The sequence below is a fragment of the Piliocolobus tephrosceles genome, chromosome 13, assembly GCF_002776525.5.
Source record: "Piliocolobus tephrosceles isolate RC106 chromosome 13, ASM277652v3, whole genome shotgun sequence".
NCBI lineage: Eukaryota > Metazoa > Chordata > Mammalia > Primates > Cercopithecidae > Piliocolobus > Piliocolobus tephrosceles.
Genome location: NC_045446.1, coordinates 73,345,236 through 73,366,715, shown reverse-complemented (window position 1 = coordinate 73,366,715; position 21,480 = coordinate 73,345,236). Strand labels below are relative to the sequence as shown.

The 21,480-nt window shown below is 38.6% G+C and overlaps 1 protein-coding gene across 1 annotated transcript in view; it reads right to left on the bottom strand.

Moving 5' to 3' along the window:
• ANKRD42 (ankyrin repeat domain 42) overlaps nt 1-21,480 on the bottom strand; it is a 97,540-nt gene that overhangs the window by 39,433 nt on the left and 36,627 nt on the right. The window contains exons 8-11 of the mRNA XM_023209289.2: nt 15,705-15,810; nt 10,621-10,796; nt 5,918-6,044; nt 1,298-1,442 (exon numbers count right to left, since the gene is read on the bottom strand). Of these exons, the coding sequence (XP_023065057.1) occupies nt 1,298-1,442; nt 5,918-6,044; nt 10,621-10,796; nt 15,705-15,810 (554 nt within the window). The remainder of the gene's footprint in view (nt 1-1,297; nt 1,443-5,917; nt 6,045-10,620; nt 10,797-15,704; nt 15,811-21,480) is intronic.

Genomic DNA, 21,480 nt, shown 5'->3' with positions numbered 1-21,480 from the left:
ATGGGTCTCCTGAATACAGCAGACTGATGGGTCTTGACTCTTTATCCAGTTTGCCAGTCTGTGTCTTTTAATTGGAGCATTTAGTCCATTAACATTTAAGGTTAATATTGTTATGTGTGAACTTGATCCTGCCATTATGATATTAACTGGTTATTTTGCTCGTTAGTTGATGCAGTTTCTTCCTAGCCCCCATGGTCTTTACATTTTGGCATGTTTTTGCAATGGCTGGTACCGGTTGTTCCTTTCCATGTTTAGGGCTTCCTTCAGGGTCTCTTGTAAGGCAGGCCCGGTGGTGACAAAGTCTCTTAAGCATTTGCTTATCTGTAAAGGATTTTATTTCTCCTTCACTGATGAAACTTAGTTTGGCTGGATATGAAATTCTGGGTTTAAAATTCTTTTCTTTAAGAACGTTGAATATTGGCCCCCACTCTCTTCTGGCTTGTAGAGTTTCTGCCGAGAGGTCTGCTGTTAGTCTGATGGGCTTCCCTTTGTGAGTAACCCGTCCTTTCTTTCTGGCTGCCCTTAAGATTTTTTCCTTCATTTCAACTTTGGTGAATCTGACAATTATGTGTCTTGGAGTTGCTCTTCTCGAGGAGTATCTTTGTGGTGTTATCTGTATTTCCTGAATTTGAATGTTGGCCTGCCCTACTAGGTTGGGGAAGTTCTCCTGGATGATATCCTGAAGAGTGTTTTCCAACTTGGTTCCATTTTCCCCCTCACTTTCAGGCACCCCAATCAGACGTAGATTTGGTCTTTTTACATAACCCCATACTTCTTGCAGGCTTTGTTCATTTCTTTTTCTTCTTTTTTCTTTTGGTTTCTCTTCTCGCTTCATTTCATTCATTTGATCCTCAATCACTGATACTCTTTCTTCCAGTTGTCTTAGAATTCTTATTGATTACTCTGCTTATGAGAATATTTTCTCCTTCTATGGTACAATATTAACAATAATACTTAGGAACCAGGCTGCTGTTTGAAGATAGATAGATAGATAGATAGATAGATAGATAGATAGATAGATAGATAGACAGACAGATGTGTGTGTATAGAAAGTTACATAGTTACATATAGTGTGTGTGTGTACATATATTCCTTTAATCCTGTCATCAGCTCTAGAAAGTATAAGTTATCATCGCCAGTTTATAGCTGAGGTACAAAAAGGTTAAATGAGTAGCCCAAATCAAAAAAGACTATAGCCAGGATTCAAGTCCAAAGAGCCCCAGCCCAAAGCTTGTATTCTTAGTCACTCTTGTATATATTTGTTGAGAAAAATAAATGTATTAAAAAGGACACCAACCATAGCCACAAAGTTGGGGACTTGAATTTTTTCCAGTGTTTCCCTGAGTTGATCAACCTGTGCTCGGTATTCATCAAGCTGACATTCTAATTTTTCTCTACGTAGTCGTTCATACTCCAGCTGGCCCTGCAGTTCTTTGATGGTCCTATCAAAAACAAATTTTTAAAAAATCAATCACCAATGTCAACTAACTATTTTTAATAGTGGAAAGCATTCATGCATTGTATTTAAGGCAAATAAAACAAAGAAATCATTTATTCAACAAATATGTATTAAGGTTCTACTACAAATGAGCACTGACTTAGGTACTGGGGATACAGTGGTGAACAAAAGGCCCAAAATCTGCCTTCCTGGACCTTACTACTGCATAGTAGAGATATGCAGACAATAAGGAAAATAAATAAGTAAAATATATGGTATGTTGGAAGGTAATAAGTGCTAAAGGAGAAAACAAAAATAAAGCAGGAAAGAGTAGTATAAAATATTGTGGAAGAGGAGCTTAACATTTCATACAGTGGCTAGGGAAGGCTTTACTGATAAGGGGGCTTCTAAGCCAAGCCCTGAAGAAAATAAGAGAGATAACCCTGTAGACATTAGAGGAAAAGCATTCCAGACAAAAGGAACAAGTGCAAAGGCCCTAAAGTAGAAGTATGCCTGAAGAAGTACAAGAAAAACAGAGGCCAATGCGATAGAATCTTTTAAAGAATAAAAGGGAGGCCAGGCATGGTGGCTTATGCCTGTAATCCCAGCACTTTGGGAGGCTGAGGCAGGTGGATCATTTGAGGCCAGCCTGGCCAACACGGTGTAACCCTATCTCTACTAAAAATACGAAGAAAAAAAAAGTCAGATGTGGTGGCACACACCTGAAATCCCAGCTACTTGGGAAGCTGATGCATGAGAATCACTTGAACCTAGGAGGCATGGATGCAGTGAGCTGAGATCATGCTGCTACCCTCCAGCATGGATGACAGAGCAAGACTCTGTCTCAAAAAAAAAAAAAAAAAGAGAGAGAGAGGCCAGGCACAGTGGTTCACGCCTGTAATCCTAGCACTTTGGGAGGCCAAGGCAGAAGAATTGCTTGAGCCCAGGAGTTCAAGACCAGCCTGGGCAACATAGTGAGACCCCCATCTCTACCCCCAAAAACATTTTTTTTTTAAATTATCTGCATGGCGATGCACACCTGTAGTCCTAGCTACTTGGGAAACTGAGGTGGGGGGGATCCCTTGAGCCCAAGAGGTCAAGGCTGCAGTGAGCTGTGATCATACCACTGCACTCCAGCCTGGGTGACAGAGTGAGACCCTTTCTAAAAAAAGAAAAAGGAGAGGGACAGTAGTGTGAGTCAGAGACGTAAAAGAGAACAAGAGTAAGTAGGACCTTTTAAATCATAGTAAAGACTTTGGCTTTTACGCTGAAGGAAATGGGAAGCCACTGGAGGGTCCAAGCAGAAAAATGGCACAATCTGACCTGTAATGATTGCCCTGGATACTGTTTTAATATGATTACAATGGATATGATATGATTACCCTGTTTTAATATGATTACTCTGGATACTCTGTTGAGAATAGACTACAGGGTAGGGGAGGGGGGATATGAAGGCAGGGACAGGAAGTAGGAGACCTATTAGGAGGATGTCACAATAATCCAGACAAGAGGAGACGTAATTTGAACTAGGATTTTTCTACCTTATGGCTGGATGGTGAGGGGAAACAGAATTCCCAAGGCATGTTAGGTTGGGTCCCGGAAGGGCAATCTAAGAATATACAGTAGTAGCTCTGGTACAGAAGTGAGTAAGGTTACGATTGGGGATAGAGAGGAAGAATATTAATTGTGGAAGCCTAGAAGTTCCGCAAATAAGAAGGGAATATCATCCCCAGGACAGAGTAACACAAATATGTTTTATTGTATTGAGAGATTGGTCTAACTGATGGACAACAACAAAAATCAAAAGATATCCCTCAAGCCAATACTTGTCCAGTTTTTCTTTACAACTATATCTAAGATCAGGAGTTTGTACCCAAAGAATAAATGTCTTAAGATGCACTTAACACAGCGAGGTGTGGTGGCTCATGCCGATAATCCTAACACTTTGGGAGGCCGAGGCAGGTGAATCACTTGAGGCCAGAAATTTGAGACCAGCCTGGCCAACATGATGAAACTGTATCCCTACTAAAAATGAAAAAAAAAAAAAAAAAAAAAAGTCAGTGTGGTGGCTCACGCCTGTAATCCCAGCACTTTGGGAGGCTGAGGTGGGCAGATCACCTAAGGTCAAGAGTTCAAAACCAGCCTGGCCAACATGGGGAAACCCCTTCCCTACAAAAATACAGAAATTAGCTGGGCATGATGGCAGGTGCCTGTAATCCCAGCTACTTGGGAGGCTGAAGCGGGAGAACTGCTTGAACCCAGGAGGTGGAGATTGGAGTGAGCTGAGATCACCATTGTACTCCAGTCTGGGAGACAGAGCGAGACTCAGTCTCAAAAAAAAGAAAAACAAAAACAAAAACAAAACAAAAAAAGATGCACTTAACACAAAGTGGAGAACAAATGCTAGAGAAGAATTAAAACTCACTCAGGGTGGAATTTAGAAGAAACACTGCCATCTTAGCTGATATGAAAATGCATTCTGGCACAAACATGAAGCAATTTTTTTAAAAAACTCTGTTCAAAAATCACTTACATTAATAATATTTCACACTGAGAGACTAATCCATAACTATTCGACTAAAAGTTCCATTAAAGACTATTAAAATTATAATGATCTTAAACAGGGTTAGAATCATAGACTTAGGCTCAAATCCTGGCTCTACCCTCTCTGTGACTTTACCCAAGTTACTTAACCTCTATATTAAGTCTTGGTGTGCTAATCCATATAGCTCATGGAGTTGTGAGGACTGCCTGAGATAAAGTATGTAAGGGGCTTCTCTGGTGCATAGCATACAGTAGTGCTTAGAAGTAATACAAATAGCTGTAGTGGTAGTATAGTAATCTGCTTTAGGAGAAAAGGAAACCAAAATTTAAAGCTCATTAGTAGGAAATAATTTTTCCACCATGAAGTACTTTTCTAGACTACAAGGAATCTAAGAACTTTCAGCTAGGCTCTTAGACCAAGGCTAACACTAAAAAAAATTCTACATCTCAAAACACTTCAAACAATATAGAGGCAGTGGACAGCCACCTATATGATATGATTTGTGAGATACCAAGAAAGCCCCTGATTTAAAACAAACAAACAAAAAAAATCAGTCTGCCACAGCTTCCTAGTGTCTAAAATCAAAACCACATCAAGAGATAGTTTCAGTTAATAGGGTAGCAGGGAAAAAAAACAGAAAAAAGAGTATTTTGGCCTAATGTTTTGCCTTCTGTTTAAATTCCCAAGTACCCATCCATGGAAGAATGACACATTAATCCTTATATTATTTTTTATTTTCTTTCTTTTAAACCAGAGCCAAATGTCAGCTTAACCACATTAATCCTTATCAAAGATTTAGATGTTACTCTGAATACAGTTAGCAGACCTCTTTCAGAGCTAGATTCGGAAGTGGGTGGAAAAAGGGAAACAGGCAGTTCTAAGAGTGTGACGGAACAAGACGCAACCAAAGGAAAGGGCAGGAAAAGCAGAGAACAAAGAAGGGAATCCATGTGTGGTTCTCTTTCCGGACCCATGTTTGATTAAATCCAAAGTTTCCTATCTCTTTCTGTTCCCTGTCCATTCTGGAAAGCAGATAGACAAGCAGAGAGACAGTAGGATGAAAGAAGCTCATGGCATCCTCTATCCCAGCAGCTATTAACTACAGTAGTCCCTCAGTATCAAAGAGGAATTGGTTCCAGGAAGCCCCAGACACCAAAACCCACAGATGCTAAGTCCCTTACATCAAAATGGTACAGTACATATGTATCTGCATATAATCTATATGCATTCTCCTGTATACTTTGAATCATCTCTAGATTACTTATTGTAGTAGTATAAGTTGTTGTAGCACATTATTTAGGGAATAATAACAAGGAAAAAAAAGTCTATAAATGTTCAGCAAAGACACAACCATCCTTTTTTTTTTTTTTCCTGATTATTGTCTCTCCAAGTTTGGTTGCATCCACGATGTGGAGCCCACAGATACAGAGAGCCAACTGCAATTAGAGAGGTACCCATCATCCAGAGAGCCAATTTAGGGTGCAGGAAGTGAAAGGCAGAGACAACCATGCACTTGCTCACTGCCTCTAGATGCAAGAGCATTCTCTGATGGGTACTGCAATCAGTGAACATAAGACCTAGTCTCAGATTTATGAATGGGCAGTGTAACCTGATGGAAATGTTCAGAGACTACATTAGAATGTCAGTTTTGCAAGATGAAGAGAGTTCTGGAGATAGGTTGCACAACAATGGGAACGTACTTAACACTACTGAACGGTATACTTAAACATGGTTAAGACGGTAAATTTTATGTGTATTTTATCACAATTATTTAAAAATCTTAACTCCTTTGCCATCTGGGGACTTAGGAAAAAAGCAGGATGGAACCTAACACCCTTTGGCAAGATGAAAGAAAAAGTTGCTGATGAACAGACCCTCACATGGCATTTACAGAGGTATTTAAAAACAAATCATTAAAGTTTTGAGGACATTACTTTTCTGACTCGAGCTGTTCTTTCTTCTGCTTTAAATCTTCTTCTGTTATGCCTCCCAAGTGTTTGTAGTTGCTCTCGGCAATTTCCAGGAGGTGTCTCAATTCTACAATTTTCTTGTAAGCTCTCACTGCAAAACAGAGTTGAGTAGGAACCTAGTTAGACATATAACAGCTCATGTGTCCACTGGGTGCTGGTCTTCTTGAGCATATTCTTCCTCTAGACTAGTGTCTGTATGGTTTGGAGAGGGGGTGGAGGAAGGTTGGTATATACAAAGAAGGATAAATATCAGTAACAGAATACTAAAATGAGCATGCAATGAAATACCTAAATGGAGGATTCTTTCCCTGCTGCTGGAGCATGTATCAGGTTGTTATGACTATTAATGCTACGAACAAGAAGGTTTTAAAAGACTAGCAGTATTGGCCAGGCACGGTGGCTCAAGCCTGTAATCCCACCACTTGGGGAGGCCGAGGTGGGTGGATCACCTGAGGTCAGGAGTTGGAGACCAGCCTGGCCAACGTGGTGAAATCCTGTCTCTACAAATAATAAAAAAAAGTAGCCAGTGTGGTGGTGCATGCCTGTAATCCCAGCTACTCACGAGGCTGAGGCAGGAAAATCACTTGAACCCAGGAGGCGGAGGTTGCAGTGAGCCGAGACCATGCCACTGCACTCCAGCCTGAACAACAGAGCAAGACTCCATCTCAAAAAAAAAAAAAAAAAAAAAAAGACTAGCAGTGTTTTAGGACTAATGGTGGATTACAGGACCATGTGCAATCTACTACGTAACAGAAAATTAGAAAAACTGAAATAAGTACCAGCCACAAATTTTGTGATTGGTCACTTGTAGCACCTATGCAAGAGAATAGTAAGAGAAGGAAGTATATTGAGAGATACTCTGAACTATTCTCCAACTATCAGAACCATGACATCTCCATCTTTTATGGCAGTGGTTCTCTATCTGGGGTGATTTTCTTCCTCAAGGGTCATTTGGCAACCTCTGAATAAGTTTTGCTTGTCACAGCTTGGGAGTGGGAACAGGGAGGTGCTGCTGGCATCTAGTAGGCAAAGGCTCAGGATGCTACTAAACATCTCACAGTGCACAGAAAAGCCTGCCTCAACAAAATAATTATCTGGCCCAAATTGTCAAGAGTACAGAAGTTGAGAAACTCTGCTTTACAGGACCAGCTTAGCAAATCACAGCCTCTTCTTCCTAACACCAGTGATTTATCTACCAACAGGTTAGAGCTGCAGGTTCTAAACTGCATACACCTGAATCAAATGGGATGCTTTTTTAAAATGTATGTGCTTGAGCCCCATTCCAGACCTACAAATTCAAGAATATGTACTTAATAAAAGCTCCTCGGTCAGGAGCAGTGGCTCACGCCTGTAATCCCAGCACTTTGGGAGGCGGATCACTTGAGGTTGGGAGTTCAAGACCAGTCTGGCCAACATGGTGAAACCCCATTTCTACTAAAAATACAAAAATTAGCTGGATGTGGTGGCACATGCCTGTAATCCCAGCTACTCGGGAGGCTGAGGCAGAAGAATCACTTGAGCCCGGGAGATGAAGGTTGCAGTGAGCCAAGGTCATGCCACTGCACTCCAGCCTGGGCAACAGAGTGAGACTTTGTCTCAAAAAAAAAAAAAGGCGGCCAGGTACGGTGGCTCACCCCTGTAATCCCAGCACTTTGGGAGGCCCACACGGGCAGATCACAAGGTCAGGAGATCGAGACCATCCTGGCTAACATGGTGAAACCCTGTCTCTACTAAAAATACAAAACAAAATTAGCCAGGCGTGGTGGCTGGTGCCTGTAGTCCCAGCCACTCGGGAGGCTGAGGCAGGAGAATGGCGTGAACCCGGGAGGCGGAGCTTGCAGTGAGCCGAGATGGCGCCACTGCACTCAAGCCTGGGCGACAGACCGAGACTCTGTCTCAACAACAACAAAAAAAGGCTCCTCAGACAATTCTAAAGGGCAGACAGGTTTGGGAACCACCATAACCACTAGTAAGAAGGTAGAGGGGATTATGATAAAAAATGTCAGAAAAGAGTGAAAGAGCAGTATTTAGCTTATATAATAATTTATTATTTGAAAGTCTGTGTTTCGTAAAGCCTGTTTTATGGGGTCCTCAGAGGTAAGAACTAAGATTAATTGGAATTAGCTCCAGGAAGAAAGATTTCAATTCAACAAAAGAGGAAATTTCCAATGAAAACAATAAAAATCATGTATTTATGCAGTGTCTGTGATGTCGAGACACTACACTAAGTACCTTATACAGTTTAATCCTCACAGAGAAGAAATGCTTCTCAAAAGAAGACATACACACAGCCAACAAGCATATGAAAAAATGCTCAACATCAGTAATCATTAGAGAAATGCAAATCAACACCACAATGAAATGCCATCTCACATCAGTTAGAATGGCTATTATTAAAAAGTCAAAAAACAACAGATGCTGGGGAGGTTGTGGAGAAAAGAGAACATTTATACACTGCTGTTAGGAGTGTACATTATTTCAACCATTGTGGAAAGCGGTTTGGCAATTTCTCAAAGAACTCAAAACAAAATTAACACATGACCCAGCAACCCCACTATTGGTATGTACCCAAAGGAATATATATCATAGTATATTCATACTATATTCACACTATATTCATACTATAAAGACACATCCACACATATGTTCATCGCAGCACTATTCACATAGCAAAAACATAGCATCAACCTAAATGTCCATCAACAGAAGACTGGATAAAGAAAATGTGCTGTGGCTGGGCACGGTGGCTCATGCCTGTAATCCCAGCACTTTGGGAGGCCAAGACGGGCAGATCACAAGGCCAGGAGTTCAAGACCAGCCTGACCAACATGGTGAAACCCCATCTCTACTAAAAATTCAAACATTAGCTGGTCATGGTGGCACACACCTGTAGTCCCAGCTACTCGGTAGGCTGAGGCAGGAGAACCACTTGAACCCGGGAGGTGGAGGTTGCAGTGGGCCAAGATCGCACCACTGTACTCCAGCCTGGCGACAGAGTGAGACTCTGTCTAAAAAAAAAAAAACAAAACAAACAAGAAAAAACTTACTACCATTCACCGAATTCCCCAGGCCAGAAATCTGTCATCCTTGATTACTCTCTTTTTCTAACACCTCATAGCCACATCTATCAGCAAATCCTATCATCTATCTCTTCTAAATACACCCAAATCTCACCACTTCTCATTATCCCCATCATCTCCACTCCAGTCCAAGCCATAAACAACTCTCTCCTGAACTATAGCCACAGCCCCCTAACTGATTTCCCTGCTTCCACTCTTGCCCCATGAAGGAAAGTGGGCTTTCCACAACACCAGAAATCTGGAGGCAAAAACAGTCAAGGCCAACAAGATCTTGGCTTGGCTTTCACTCTATCTTCCCAACAAAGTATGATCTTACTGATGCTGATTTTTTTCAAGAACCAGGATATATATATAAATATTGCCTTAAAGAGAATACATAGAATGTTAATGTAAGCTCTTCTTAAATGGTGATGAAAGCCTCTAGTATAAAAAGGCGGAAGCAAAACAAGAATGGAGATGTCCCATATCACTGGTAGTTACAGGCCTACATCAGGAACTCTAGGAGCCCAGGAAATCTGTGCAGATATTCTACATCTGCTCTTATACAATTCTAATTTAGTATCCTTGGCATCAGGATATAATTATATCAGGAACTTCATCCAACCTTATATAGTTAGGTGGAGTATGTTCTTTTCCCACCTAATTCATACCCCATATGAAATGCTATGCTCTTGTCCACCTCCCAGTCTATCACCCACTCAACAGGTAGAGTGACACTGGTTTTAAATGTGAATCAGATCACATCATTCCCCACCCTGAATCCCAACAGTAGCTTTCTATTTAAAATAAAATTTATATGCTGAGATTTTGTAGTGAAAAAAGAGGAAAAATGAACAAATAAAAATCTAAAACTAAAATCCTTATTAGGCCCTAAATAATCTGACTGGGTCCCTGCTTACCTTTCAAACCTGTCGCCACTTTCTTAGGGATTCTACTCAAGCCACACTAACCATTCTCAATGCTACATAATGGCCTTTACATGCACTGCTCCCTCTGCTGGCATGTTCTCCCAAGATCTTAATATGACTCATTCTCATCACTCAGGTCTCTGCTCAAACATCACCACCTCAGAGAGGCCTAATGACTTTCTTATCTATAACACCACTCTACCCTATTTTCTTTATATATCTATTTTCTTATCAATTATTTATCACCCTCCCCCTGACTACCACCATTCGAATGAAGTTCCTTTGTATTGTTCACCATTATTTCAATACCTACAACAGTATCTGGCACATAGTAGACAATAAATATTTGTTGCTATTATTATCTATAACAATCATTTGCCAGCTAACCATGGAAATCCTTGAGATGTCTCTTTCCCTGTTTCCTTGATCCACTGAAGAAAATACTTGAGTATTTTCTTATATAACTTTCCACCCCCTGAGGGACAGAGATTATGCCTTATACTTTTTATATGTTCAACAACCCTAGTACAAAAACTTATATTAGTTCTGGTTCCTGCAAAAATATCAAATTATTTTTCTTGCAGGCAGTATTTGTCTTTAGAATAGTTTCCAAACTTGTGGTAAAAAGGGGCTATGTTATTTCGGAAAGGATAAATCAAAACAGAGGCAGCATACTTACTTCTGGCATCTGTTTTATCCAAGTCACTCAGACATAAATCATCCTTGGCATCAGTGCTTCCCTCAACACCATGTCTTATAAAATATTTCACATCATTTTCATCAATTTCATTTTCATCATCTACATCATATTTCTGTAGCTCCTCTAACAGCTTCACTGCTGCCAAATGGGCAAACCTGTAGAAAAGAATCAATAACTAACCAGATCCACAGTCTTCCTGAAACTGAAACTGCAGCTTGCACTTAATTTAGGGAATTACACTCTGTACACTCTGCCATCAATCCACTCACCAGCCAAGGAGCCAAAATCTGAAGGTCAGTGACAATTTGACATATATTCAACTATGTGAGAAACTCAGTTACTTGACACTAAGGACAATTATTCATATTAAACACTGATTCCATAATTTTTATTGGCAAAAATACACTGGGAATGGAGATCCAATATCAAAGGAATATGTGGTGTGCTCTCAAGCAGAGCTGCTCAACTGAATAGAAGACCAGAACCACCCTCCTTGATTACCTACAGTTATTGCCTTTTCTTGGCCTAATTTAGATTATAGAATTCATTTTCATTTCAGTTTTAGGGCTAACTATTAATATAGCTCTAGACCCCTCTATCTTCACCCTTCCTCAAGCCAAAGCATTTGGTACGACTTTGAAATTTAATGAAAAAATAATGACCTTTCCATTCATGTTTCTAATTCTCCTTAACCTTTCCTGCATCTCTATGAAGGTTCCAGTAAGGTACTCTTGGTTTTGGAGTTGTTGTTGTGATTGATTGTATGTAACCTGCAAATTTTTCCACAATTTTTCTAACTGGAATTTTTAATATATTTTCTTACAACTTGAAGAATTACTAAACATAAAAACCTTAAATCCTATTTTCTCATATTTACATAACCAAACACGCACATTACCTCCTGCCAGGTACTGCATATCATTAAAGACACAGTAATAGTAACAAACATATGCAGGAAGTTGTAAGGTTTATAGAATTCATTATCTCTACTACTAGGTTGTAATTTCACAGCTGTCATTTACTGAGTGCTTACTTTATGCTAGATTCAAAGTTATCTCTAAAATAACACTACACCCACACCAAGCATTTTGGTGCATGAGAAAAAAATGTGGGCCCAGAAATTATGGAAAACTTCAGATACACCTATAGTATTCAATCACCTATTTGATGCTGATACAAAAATATACAAATAGATCAATGGATAAAATAGTTCAGAATTAAGCCCACACATACATCGAGAACTGATTTTGACAAAGGCAGTGTAGAAATGATAGTCTTGCCGGGCGCGGTGACTCAAGCCTGTAATCCCAGCACTTTGGGAGGCCGAGACGGGCGGATCACAAGGTCAGGAGATCGAGACTATCCTGGCTAACAAGGTGAAACCCCGTCTCTACTAAAAAAAAATACAAAAAACTAGCCTGGCGAGGTGGTGGGTGCCTGTAGTCCTAGCTACTCGGGAGGCTGAGGCAGGAGAATGGCGTGAACCCGGGAGGCGGAGCTTGCAGTGAGCTGAGATCCGGCCACTGCACTCCAGCCTGGGCGACAGAGCGAGACTCCATCACAAAAAAAAAAAAAAAGAAATGATAGTCTTTTAAACAAATAGTCTAGAACTGGATATCCATATGCAAAAAAAGAACTTGGACTCATACTTCGTATCATATACAAAAATTAACTCAAAATGATCACAGACCCCAATATAAAAGCTAACACTATATAACTTCTAAAAGAAAACACAGAAGAAAAATTTTATGACTTTGTGTTAATCAGACTTCTTTAGATATGACACCAAAATCATAATCCATAAAAGGATAAATTACTAAGAAATTTTGCTCTTCAAAGACATTAAGAGAATGAAAAAACAAGATACAACTGGTAAAAAAGAGAAATCTTTGCAAAGCATATATCTGAGAAAGAACTAGTATCCAGAATATACAAAGAACCTTTAAAACTCAACATCAAGAAAACAATTCAATTTTTTAAAGTGGGCAAAAGATCTGAATAATCACTTCATCGAAGAAAATATAAGATGGCAAGTATGTATATTTAAAAGATGCTCAAAATCATTTTTCATTAGAAAATGCAAATTAAAACCACAATGAGCTACCACTACATACCTATTTCATTACCGGAATTAAAAAAAGACCCTAACAATACCAAATGACGGTGAGAATGTGGAACAACAGAAATTGATATCCATTGTTGACAGAAATGCAATTTTTTTTTTTTTTTTTTTGAGATGGAGTCTCACTCTGTCACCCAGGCTGGAGTGCAGTGGCGCGATCTCGGCTCACTGCAAGTTCTGCCTCCTGGGTTCACGCCATTCTCCTGCCTCAGCCTCCTGAGTAGCTAGGACTACAGGTGTCCGCCACCACGCCCAGCTAATTTTTTGTATTTTTAGTAGAGATGGGCTTTCGCCATGTTAGCCAGGATAGTCTCGATCTCCTGACCTCAAGATCTGCCCGCCTCAGCTGCCCAAAGTGCTGAGATTACAGGCGTAAGTCATCGCGCCAGGCCAATTTTTTTTTTGAGGGTCTAGCTCTGTGGCCCAGGTTGGAGTGCAGTGGTGCAATCTAGGCTCACCGCAACCTCCTCCTCCTGGCTTCATGCAATTCTCCTGCTTTAGCCTCCCAAATAGTAGCTGGGACTATAGGTGCATGCCACCACACCCGGCTAATTATTTTATTTTATTTTATTTTATTTTATTTTATTTTATTTTATTTTATTTTATTTTATTTATTTATTTATTGAGACAGAGTTTCGTTCTTGCTGCCCAGGCTGGAGTACAATGGTGCAATCTCAGTTCATGGCAACCTCCACCTCCTGGGTTCACACAATTCTCCTGCCTCAGCCTCCCGAGTAGCTGGGATTACACGCATGCACCACCACGCTTGGCTAATTTTGTATTTTTAGTAGAGACGGGGTTTCTCCATGTTGGTCAGGCTGACCTCGAACTCCCGACCTCAGGTGATCTGCCTGCCTCAGCCACCCAAAGTGCTGGGATTACAGGTGTGAGCCACCATGCCCAGCCTGAATTTTTCTTTTTTAGTAGAGATGGGGTTTCACCATGTTGGCCAGACAGGTCTCAAACTTCTCACCTCAAGTGATCCACTGCCTTGGCCCCCCACAGTGCTGGGATTACAGGCATGAGCCACCGCGCCCAGCCCCTAGAAACGCAAATCTGTATGGCCACTTTGGGAGGTACTTTGACAGTTTGTTACAAAATTAAACATACACTTGGCATATGGCCCAATAATGCTACTCATAGACTTATCAAATAATTGAAAACATGTTAACACAAAAACCTGTATAGGAATGTTTACAGCAGCTTTACTCATAACCACCACCAAAAAATGATACAATCAAAATGTCCTTCAGCCTGTGAGTGGATAATCGAATTATGGAATGCTATGGAATTCTACTCAGCTGTTAGAAGGAAATGAACTACAATCAAGATGTCCTTCAACCTGTGAGTGTATAATTGAACTATGGAATACTATGGAATTCTACTCATCTGTAAGAAGGAAATGAACTGCTAATACACATAGATGAATCTCAAAATAATTATGTTGAGTGAAAGAAGCCAGACATAAATATATATTGTATGATTCCATTTATATAAAACTCTAGAAAATGCAAACTAATCTACAGTGACAGGAAGCAGATCAGTGGGAGCAGTCAAAGGGAGAGAGATTATAAAGTGGCAGGAGACTTTGAGGGTGATGAATATGTTCACTATCTTAATTGTAATGGTTTCACAGGATATGCATATATCAAAACTCATCAGTTGTACTGTACAAATATATGCATTTTATTGTATGTCAATTATACCTTAATAAAGTCATTTTAAACCAATAAAATAGACTTGAGTTGATAATGATCCCAGGTACATGGTACAACAAAACCACACTCCAAGGCATCAAAGAAATTCCATAAACAAAATTTTAGGGAACATGAGCTCACAAACAAAAGTTGCATGGCAACTTAGCAAATGATTGGACCAGAGCATACTGTCAAGCCTCATCTGCCATTGTTAGCCCATACTCCTAGTTTAGATTCCAGTCTCCTAATCCACATGCAGTTCTTCAAACATACAAGGTGTTATCTTACAACTCCTCCTTAGGTTTACACTTATGCTTACAAGTATCAAAATAAATGTTTCTTCCTCAAAAAAAAAAGTTTTTTTCTTTGACCTCTATCTAAATTCTGTCCCCATAGTTTCCTTCATAACTTTTACCATCCTCTGTATTAAAGTTTCTCCCTTACAACTTTCAAACAGAAAGACTTTTTTCTATGTTCTTAGTGTACCTTACACATACCATGTAATACAGTATAATGATTAGAATTAATAAGTATTTTATTTGCATATTTATCTCTCCACAATACTGTAAGCTCCTTGAGGGCAGTGACTGTGTTTTCTCCGCTTTGTATTTCTACCACTAATCACAGAACTTGGAACATGGTAAATATATGGGAAGCTGAATGAAAAAACAACCAAATGAACAAATAGATGCACTAAATATTTCTTGAGAACCTAACTTGAATGAGCTGGCTATGTTTACTAATACGTGCTATATTTAATTCAGATGTAAACTGCAAAATATGTTTCAAAATCCATGTCATTTATTTTTCTATTATTAATGCTATTTATTTTTATCATATAGCATTTCTTAACAGGGAATGCTACAGGCATTTGGATGGGACAAATGGTGCATTACTGTTCTGAGCACTGCAGAACATTTAGCATTCCTAGACCTGACCTCCAGTTGGTGAAGGTCTCCTGACCTCCAATTGGGAGTCTCCTTCCCAACTGGAGGTTGGGGAAACATTTCCAAAGACCCCTCCCATGAGAAAAGGGGAAAATATTACCTCCCAGTTGAGAATTACTGCTTTAAAGAGAAAAGCTGATATAATGATCACTGTAAATTCAGCTTGAAAATTGTCATTCCATCTATATTTGATTGACTCCTCTAAAATTCCATCAAATCTTCAGAGATTTTTGAGTCCAAGAAAGCATATGCAAAACTTTAAAGCAAAAGAAAGGAGTAAAGAAGACAGATTTATACCTCTTTGCCACATCACTGGGTCTCTCCCCTGCTTTGTTGGTAATATTACTGTCTGCTCCCATTTTAATTAACCATTGCAAACACTCTATGTGGCCTTGTCCAGCAGCTGTTCAAACAAAGGAAAAAGAACAGGAATTACAAAAAAAGTTAGTTATAAGTAATAATTTTCTAAAATTTTGGATAGTACCATTATAGAGTACTCACTTAAGTATTGATCCTTGCAGTAACTGGCAAAAGTACGTTGGGCAAATATTATTTTCTCTATTTCACTTACTAATTCATTAGACAAACATTTAACCAACTGTGTTCAGGCCCCAAACAGATAATTTTACATACGGATACAAAAGCTGAAACTCAAAAATTTTTTTTATGTATTTATTTAAAATCACACAGCTAGTAAAAAGTAGTTTGAAACTAGAACCCAGGCTTTTCTAATACTATCTCCTACTATAAATAGCTTCTAACCAATCTTCTATTTCACAAGAACGTGAGCACATTCTAACCATAAGAACCTACAAAGACTTCAAAAAGTCTTGCTTCAGCATATATTTATATGATAGATGTACGGTATATATGTATTCTTCTGATTCTTACAACTCAAAATTTATAGGCCTGTGAAACCACACTTGATTACCTCAACTGTTTACCACCTTTGTCCACATCTTTACCTCAAAACACATGCTGTCTTTATTTTCACCTTCACAACTCTGCTTAACATGTCTTCCCACCTAAAGCCAATCACTCAACAATGTGCTCATTTAACCTGTAACTATTCTTCTTTATCCATCCTGAAACTCAAGGAAGCTGAAGAAAACAAACTGAATAGACTTAAAAGAAAGACTTGAGTTTAAGTCTATTAAACAATCAGATGTGAGGACAAGGCTGTAATCTTCATATCCCCAGAACATAGCAAGTGGCTGCAACTTATAGACCCTCAATAAATGCCTAAATAGAGTTGATGAGTGAATGAATACATTTTAAAAATGAAATCTCAGCTCTGCTATTACTAGCTATATATCTAACCTCAGTCAAGCCACCTGACTTCTCTAAACATCAATTTCCTCATCTTTTACACAGATGATTATTTCATAAGCAAAGCACACTGCTGCTTTATAAAACTGCAATAAGGATTAAATATGATAAGAGCTTTTCACTCTGTTAAGTAGTATATAAACATCAGGTATTATTACCAAATCCCTATGAACAGTTCCTCAATAATTTGATCCTTAGCAACTTCTTCACCCTTCAATTCCTATTCCTAAGACATGTATTTTAACAACCTAATTATTTTTTGCCATTAATTGCATCCTATGTTAAAAGAAATCTCTAGTTCTTTTATGGTATAATTATGTAACTCTTTAACAGTAAGGTCCAGATCTCATTTTGGCTCACAGTACAGGCACATGGTTGGTGCTGAATATGTATACATGACCTTGCAAAATGAATCAAAGAGCAAGAACTTTTGGTATTTATTTGGTGCTTTAAAAAGCAAACCCACCTCCATTACTGGCAACAGAGAGGACACAGAGCAATATCAAGGGACTAAACAACCCTATCACTACAGTCCTACAGCCCAGCTGGCAAGTCTGTAAGAACTCTTGTTCTGTTGTCCTCTGCCTCAGAGCCATCTGCCAAATTACAGGCTGGCTTCTGCAGAGTCTAGGGCTTCTCTCTTTCCCACAGAGTCTGGGGCTTCTCTCTCTCCTACAGCCTATCTAACCCACTAACACAGAAACTTCATGATTTCTCAGACCTCTATTAATAACCCCACTTTAGACAAAAAAGGCAACATATTGATCTTTTCTGTCATTAAGAATCACAAAATCATATTTATGAGCATGGATAATGCTGAATTTTACAAGACAGAATGAATTTAGCCCAACATTTCATTTTATCACATGGGAAATGTTTAAAAACAGGAGGAAGGGAGGTTAAGTAATATATCTACAATGAAATGCAATAAGAGGATTTACCTAAGATTTTTATTGAATATTGACTAGGATATGTTGACTAATTTGACCAATGTTTTATAAGGAACAAGATAAAATTATATAGGTGTTAGAAATTTTTAAGAAATGACGAAATAATTATGATTTAAGAGCAAGTTTAAAAAGGGCAAGTCATAGATCTAAACAATTATTAAATAACTAAGAAGAATTCCTCAATAATAAATACTACAGCTTATCTCCTAAATGCAATTAAAACTAAAGGAAAAGGCAGTCTGACAAAATGTGAGAAACATGAATTAAATTATAAACAGATATCAACTTTTATATGACCAATTTTAGTACAGTATAAACATACAGATGGTACCCAAGAAAAGGCTAATGTCTTAACGTACTTCTGAATGACTGGAGGATCAATGAAAAAATTAAGAAGGAAGTTGAAAAATTTCTTGAAACACATGATAATGGAAACACGACATACAAAAACCTATGAGATATAGCAAAAGCAGTACTAAGAGGCAATATTGTAGTTTTAAGCGCCTACATCAAAAAAGAGAAAAAACTTCAAATAAAAAATCTAATGAGGCCAGGCACTGTGGCTCATGCCTGTAATCCCAGCACTTTGGGAAGCCGAAGCGGGTGGATCACCTGAGGTCAGGAGTTTGAGAACAGCCTGGCCAACATGGTGAAACCCTGTCTCTACTAAAAATACAAAAATTAGTCGGGCATGGTGGTGTGTGCCTGTAATCCCAGCTGCTCGGGAGGCTGAGCCAGGAGAATTGCTTGAACCTGGGAGGCAGAGGTTGCACTGAACCAAGATCGCACCACTGCATTCCAGCATGGGTGACACAGTGAGACTCCATCTCAAAACAAACAAACAAAAAATCTAATGATGCATCTTAACAAGAAAACCAAGAGTAAGCCAAACCCAAAATTAGTAAAAGAAAAGAAACAATAAAGATCAGAGCAGAAATAAATGAAATTAAAATGAAGAAAACAATGCAAAAGATCAGTGAAACAGCTGAGTTTTTTTTTTTTTTTTGAAAAGTTAAACAAAACTGACAAACCTTTATCCAGACTAACTAAGAAAAAAAGAGAGAAGATCCAAACAAATAAAATCAGAAATGAAAATGAGATATTACAACTGATACTGCAGAAATTCAATGGCTCATTAGTGGCTGCTATGAGTAACTATATACCAATAAATTGGAAAATCTAGAAGAAATAAATTCTTACACACATCCAACCTACCAAGATTGAACCAGGAAGAAACCCAAAACTTGAACAGACCAATAATGAGTAATGATATCAAAGCCATAATAGAAAGTCTCCCAGTAAAAAAAAAAAAAAAAAAAAAAAGCCCGGAACCTGATGGCTTCACTGCTGAATTCTATCAAACATTTAAAGAAGAACTAATACCAATCCTACTCAAACTATTCTGAAAAATATAAGGGAAAGGAATACTTCCAAACCCATTCTACAAGGCCAGTATTACCCAGACTCCAAAACCAGACAAAGACACATCAAAAAATAAAACTACAAGCCAATATATCTGATGAATACTGATGCAAAAATCATCAACAAAATACTAGCAAACCAAATCCAACAATACATTAGAAAGATCATTTCATCATCACCAAGCAGGATTTACCCCTGTGATGCACAGATGATTCAACATATGCAAATCAATCAATATGACACATACCAATAGAATGAAGAACAGAAACCATATGATCATTTCAATTGATGCTGATAAAAGCACCTGACAAAATTCAATCAACATCAAAACTGGGTTTTTCTTAATATTTATTTTTTTATTTTTTATTATTATTTTTTATTTTTATTTATTAATAAAACTGGGTTTTATGTAGAAGGGACATACTTCAACATAATAAAAGTCATATATGACAGACCCACAGCTAGTCTGCTACTGAATATGAAAGCCCTTCCTAATTTAAGACCTGGAACACAAGGATGCCCACTTTCTATTATTCAACACAGTACTGGAAGTCCCAGCTAGAGCAATCAGACAAGAGAAAGAAACAAAGGGCATCCAAATTGGAATGGAAGAAGTCAAATTATCCTTGTTTACTAATGATATAATCTTATACTTGGAAAAACCTAAAGACCCCACACAAAAAGACCTATTAGAATTGATAAGCAAATTTAGTAAAGTTGCAGAACACGAAACATACAAAAATCAGTAGCATTTCTATATGCCAACAGTGAACAATCCAAAAAAGAAATCAAAAAGGTAATCCCATTTATAATAGCCATAAATAAAATTAAATACCTAGGAATTAACCAAAGAAGTAAGGGATTTATATAGTGAAAACTATAAAACATTGATGAAAGAAACTGAAGAGGACATCAAAAAATGGAAAGATATTCCATGTTCATGGACTGGAAGAATCAACATTGTTAAAATGTCCATACTACTCAAAACAATCTACAGATTCATTGCAATCCCTATCAAAATACCAATGACAGTCTACACAGAAATAGGAAGAAAAAAAAAAAAAAAAACCTAAAATTTATATGGAACCACAAAAGACCCAGAATAGCCAAAGCTATCTTAAGCAAAAAGAACAAAACTGAAGGAATCACATTACCTGATTTCAAATTATACTATAGGGCTATAGTAACCAAACAGCATAATACTGGCATAAAAACAGACACATAAATCAATGGAACAGAATAGAAAACCCAGAAACAAATCTACACACCTACAGTGAACTCATTTTTGACAAAGATGCCAAGAACATACACTGGGAAAAAGAAAGTCTCTTCAATAAATGGTCCTGGAAAAAAACTGGATATCCATATGCAGAAGAAAAAAACCAGACCCCCATCTCTCACCAGATACAAAAATCAAGTCAAAATGGAATAAAGACTTAAATCTAGGACCTCAAACTATGAAACTACTAAAAGAAAACATTGGGGAAAGTCTCCAGGACATTGGTCTGGACAAAAATGTTTTGAGCAATACCCTACAAGCACAGGCAACCAAAGCAAACATGGACAAACGGGATCACATCAAGTTAAAAAGCTTCTGCACTGCAAAGGAAACAATCAACCCACAAAGTGAAGAGACAACCCACAGAATGGGAGAAAATATTTGCAAACTACCCATCCGACAAAGGATTAATAATCAAAATACATAAGAAACTCAACTCTATAGGAAAAACTCTAACAATCTGGTTGTTGTTGTTGTTGTTGTTGTTACAGAGTCTCGCTCTGTCACCCAGGCTGGAGTGCAGTAGCAAGATCTTGGCTCACTGTAAGCTCCGCCTCCCGGGTTCACGCCATTCTCCTGTCTCAGCCTCCCGAGTAGCTGGGACTACAGGCGCCCACCACCACGCCTGGCTAATTGTTTGTATTTTTAGTAGAGACGGGGTTTCACCGTGTTAGCCAGGATGGTCTTGACCTCCCGACCTCATCATCTGCCCGCCTCGGCTTCCCAAAGTGCTGGGATTACAGGCATGAGCCACCGTGCCCAGACCAATAATCTGATTTTTAAATGAGCAAAAGATCTGAACAGACATTTCTAAAAGAAGACATGCAAATGGCAAACAGACACATGAAAAGGTACTCAGCATCATGGATCATCAAAGAAATGAAATCAAAACTACAAATAAGATATCATCTCCCCCCCCTCCCCGTTAAAATGGCTTATATCCAAAAGGCAGGCAATAACAAATGCTGGTGAGGATGTGGAGAAGAGGGAACCCTTGTACACTGTTGGTGAGAATGTAAATTTGTACAGCCACCATGAAGAACAGTTTGGAGGTTCCTCAAAAAACTAAAAATAGAGCTACCACACAATCCAG